The 4,091-nt window shown below is 50.0% G+C and overlaps 1 protein-coding gene across 1 annotated transcript; it reads left to right on the top strand.

The window, feature by feature from the left end:
* Positions 1-2,568: 2,568 nt before the first annotated feature.
* Positions 2,569-3,796, top strand: PPP1R3B (protein phosphatase 1 regulatory subunit 3B). The gene has a single exon (XM_009283296.2). It carries the CDS (start codon positions 2,599-2,601, stop codon positions 3,457-3,459), a length of 861 nt encoding a protein of 286 aa, XP_009281571.1. The 5' UTR covers positions 2,569-2,598; the 3' UTR covers positions 3,460-3,796.
* The last annotated feature ends 295 nt before the right edge of the window (positions 3,797-4,091 follow it).

Here is a 4,091-nt window from a genome sequence, read left to right as displayed (position 1 = left end):
CCCGAGCGCTGCTTCGTCCAGCAGTGTGTCACGTCTAACAATTTCTGGCTTAGCAGCTGCTGCACATCGAGCCCTCTGCAAGAGGGTTACCTATTCACAAACAGTGCTGGAAGCAGAATGGAGGCAATCAAAGGGTTTTGATAAATATAGGTGTAAATAATTCCTTTGCTCTGACTTGTTTCTCCTTTCTAGAAATAGAGGAGGGAAGAGTGAGCGGTGACATCCTCTTCTGGAGGGTGTAAAGCTGTGGGAAGTGTCCGGAGGCAGAATCTAGTCTGTCTTCCTTTTGAGAGGAGCGGGAAAGGAATCAGCCCCTGTACCTGCGTAGGGCTGCCTGCCTTGCACTGCTTTCTTCCTAGAGCTCCCTTTCCTGCGTGAGCTCTCAAAACTATTTCCCTGCTCTCACCTTCAAAGCATCTGAAGTCCAAGACAGCCAACACTAGCCCCAAAAGGGAAACCTTACTCTGTTGGCTGTGAGTTGGGCATCAGCAGGCTCTCAAGTGCAGAAACAGATGTCTGGGGTATCAAATGAGCTGAAAAAGACAGTTTCTAAAAGCATGGAGCTCAGCCTAATAGTAGGTATGAAAAGCTCTTACTACAGTTCTTAGCTTGGAAAAAAGCTCCAGGTAATGCAAATCAGGCTGGATATTTCATGCCTCTTCATTCTAAAAACTGTGAATAACGAAGGCTTACTAAGAAACCTGATTTCTCAGCAGTTATGGGAATTCAGCTGAATAAATTTCCCTGGGAAAAGATGCAATGCAGATGAAACTAGCCCAAGTAAGAGAGAAGCAATGGAGGCTGCATTAATTTGAAGGAGGAAATGACCTATATAAAGTGTGTGTGAATAAAAACTTGGCAAAACCAGGTAGAGATGAGCAGAAGAGTGCTAGCAGACAGGTGGATCTGCTGTCTGTCTTGTACAGCTGCCCTTCAGCTGAAAGGAGGCTGAAGGAGGCAATGCAGAAGGAGTTAGCTGGTGGGTGTGTTGGGAAGCAAGCCTTGGCACATGTGCTCTGAATAAACAGATGCCCTTGCTGAATGGATGCTGTGAAAGCCTGCTCAGAGCTGCTCTGTTGGTGTTGCAGGGTGGGGAGTTAAAGCACTGAATTGGAGAGTGTAGCTCTTGCTTTTTCTTGGCATGGGAGCAGCAATCAAGTACTAGAGCTGGCTGTGCGTGGCTTTGGCAGCCGGAGCTCTGCCGCGTCACGTGGCTGGCGGCTGCTGCTACTGCTGCTGGCTCGTCCTGCTCTGCACGGTGGGAGCAGCTTTGGAGCCTGGCCTGCAGCCAAACAGGGGATTTTTAAGGGAATAGTCTGTGTTTAAGGTCAGCTCCAACGCAGTTGACTTAAGGGGGATGTGTGCGATAAATCTGTCCAGCGGTTTATCCAGAGCCAGGCCAAAGAGTCTGCCAAAAGCATCCAGCCTAACCTCAGTGTAAGGGCAGGAGCGATAGGTACGATGTTCTGGGAACTGCCTGGCTGCAGAGGCAACTCCAGGGCTGTATCTGGCAAGGTGCTGGGTGGAAGCTGTCCTAGAGTGGGCGCGCAGAGAGGGGTGGTGCTGCATCCCTGGAGGAACGGGCTGGATGCTGGAGAAGGAGAGGCCATGGTGGAGGGGCACACGGCCTGCGCCTTCCACGGGAAGGACTTGTTTCCAAAGGCTTGGTCAACCTTGAGTTAGGTGAGCTGTGTTTGGCAGAGCCCTGTGGCTATATGGGTGTTTCCCAGGGGCTCAGCGCAAGGGCTGTGGAGGCTTGAGGTGCAAACTCTGCGCTGGAGGTAAAATCTGCTGGGCCATCTGAGCTGACATCTGTTTTAAAGTGCAGTAGAGGGAAGAAAATGGCTTCTCTGGAGGTGCGGAGCAACGTCAGCTAAGTCTCTACCCTGCTGCTGTATCAGACTGTTGCTATCCTTACAATACCACTTGCAGGCATTTTAGATGGAGCAGTTCTGGGAGACAGCAGTGAGCAAAGTATGTAGCTCAACCAAATGAGTGCTTTTTAGCCTCTAAAAATACCAGACATCTGGGGTTTTATGAAAGGTGAGGTCAGTTGCGTACAGCAGCTTGTGACAAACTGAGTTCCTGCTCCTACAAAAGCATCCGATGCCCTGGGGAGAGCCTCTCCTGGAGGGAGGAGAGTGCAGCGGGAATACTGCTTTACGTAGCACTGGAATTTGATAATATCTGGATTTTGTGGACATCAGCAGGACTGAGCCATGGGTTTTGCTTTGGGTCAGAAATGCTCTGGAGCCTGCTACTGCTAGCCTAGTAGGGCAGTGCCTGCACGTGTCTTCAAATGGTGACTCTGTCCCTGTAGCAATTGGAAGAGATCTTGTTCAAGGGCACAACAGGCTCTGGTCCTGCCGCTTCTGCTGTAGCACGTTTCTCACAGTGTCTGTAAATCACACCATGCAAGTACCTGCCTTTAAGCTTGAGGGACTTGTGGGGTTGATGGAAGCAAGTTTCTTTGGGATGGCTGGGGGGAAGTGGTGTAGCACTTGTCTGACAAAAGTCATACTAAAATGCTTTTCTAATGTCAACTGACCCTTCTTCTCATCTTCCAGAGTATTAGACTACTTTCCTCACAAACAAGCAATGGCTGTGGATGTAGCAATGCAGCTATACCTATGCTCTTCACCCTTGCGGAGAGAGAAGTGTGCCTGCAAAATTGCTCCGAAGCCAAGCAAGCCGTTGCGGCCCTGCATCCAGCTGAGTAGCAAGACTGCGCTGAATGGACCAGAAGAGGCAGCAAACTCCTTCACACACAACAAAGTGAAGAAGAGGGTGTCATTTGCAGATAGCAGAGGCTTTGCTCTGACAATGGTGAAGGTGTTCTCAGAGTTTGACGATCCACTAGATATTCCTTTCAACATCACCGAGCTGATAGACAACATTGTGGGCCTGACAACAGTGGAGAGGGACAGCTTTGTCCTGGATTTTGTTCAGCCCTCCGTGGACTACCTGGACTTCAGAAACCGCCTCCAGGCAGACTGTGTCTGCCTTGAAAACTGTATTCTGAAGGAGCGATCTGTTGTGGGAACAGTGAAGGTGAAGAACCTCGCTTTTGAAAAGACTGTGAAGATCAGGATGACGTTTGACACCTGGAAAAACTTTGTAGATTACCCATGCCAATATGTCAAGGATACGTATGGAGGGTCAGATCGGGACACATTTTCCTTTGACATCAGCTTGCCTGAGGGAATTCAATCCCATGAAAGAGTAGAGTTTGCCATCTCCTTTGAGTGTGATGGGAAGGTGTACTGGGACAGCAACAGGGGCACAAATTACAGGATCATACGGTCAGAACTGAAGTCTGCCCAGGAAGCCGTCCGCCCCCTGCGGGGCCCTGACTTTGGCAGCGCCTTTGACCAGTTCGGGAGCCCTTGGTGCTCCTACGGCCTCTTTCCCGAGTGGCCCAGCTATTCGGGCTATGAGAAGCTAGGGCCTTACTATTGACCCAAGGACAAAGTCCTGATTGACTAACTGTTGCTGGCATGTCTGCAGGCCTGGGAGCTGGTCTGAATGTGAGGCGTGCGGAGAGGTGGAAGAAGTACGGCTCCATGTAGCTCTGCATAAGCCTTCCAGCAAAACCAGAGGTGCTCTGCTGGCAGTGGTCTTATAGTCAGGGAAGCATCTTTGGTGTAAAGGGCTGCCTTCCCTGCCTCAGCTCAGATAACTGGCTCTCTGGATGCTCAAAGGACCAGGAGCTGTTGCTCGTGTGCCTTTTCAGTGCTGCTACTCCTTCCTCTTCTATAAAGCTGCTAGTCTCCAGGGAAACACTACAGTGTTTATATTGTCTGTCCAAGCTATGTAGTGGTAGCTGGTTTGTATTGCTCGCCTAGTGTTAAAAGGCTTTTTCAAAATATGTTCTAATATTATTTTTTAGTGGGCTGTACTTCAGCTGCAGGGTTCTCCTTGCAAAGCCGGCCCATGCCTGTTGGGAAATGGAGTGGTTGGGTTGTGGGGAATGGAGTCCTCTCTTTGCACGCATCCTTGTAGTCTGAGGTCCTTCCTACTGGAGGCAGAAAGGGTGTTTTGGAAGTGAAAATGCAATTGTGATGACAGGAAATGTGGCCCTACAGCCTGCC

The sequence above is a fragment of the Aptenodytes forsteri genome, unplaced genomic scaffold (genome assembly GCF_000699145.1).
Source record: "Aptenodytes forsteri isolate BGI_AS27 unplaced genomic scaffold, ASM69914v1 Scaffold6, whole genome shotgun sequence".
Classification (NCBI taxonomy): Eukaryota; Metazoa; Chordata; class Aves; order Sphenisciformes; family Spheniscidae; genus Aptenodytes; species Aptenodytes forsteri.
Note: the sequence above shows the minus strand (reverse complement) of the source record. Positions and strands in the feature narration are given on the sequence as shown.

What these genes read in the sequence shown, in the direction of transcription:
- PPP1R3B (XM_009283296.2), top strand. Translation starts at nt 2,599, where the DNA reads ATGGCTGTGGATGTAGCAATGCAGCTATACCTATGCTCTTCACCCTTG.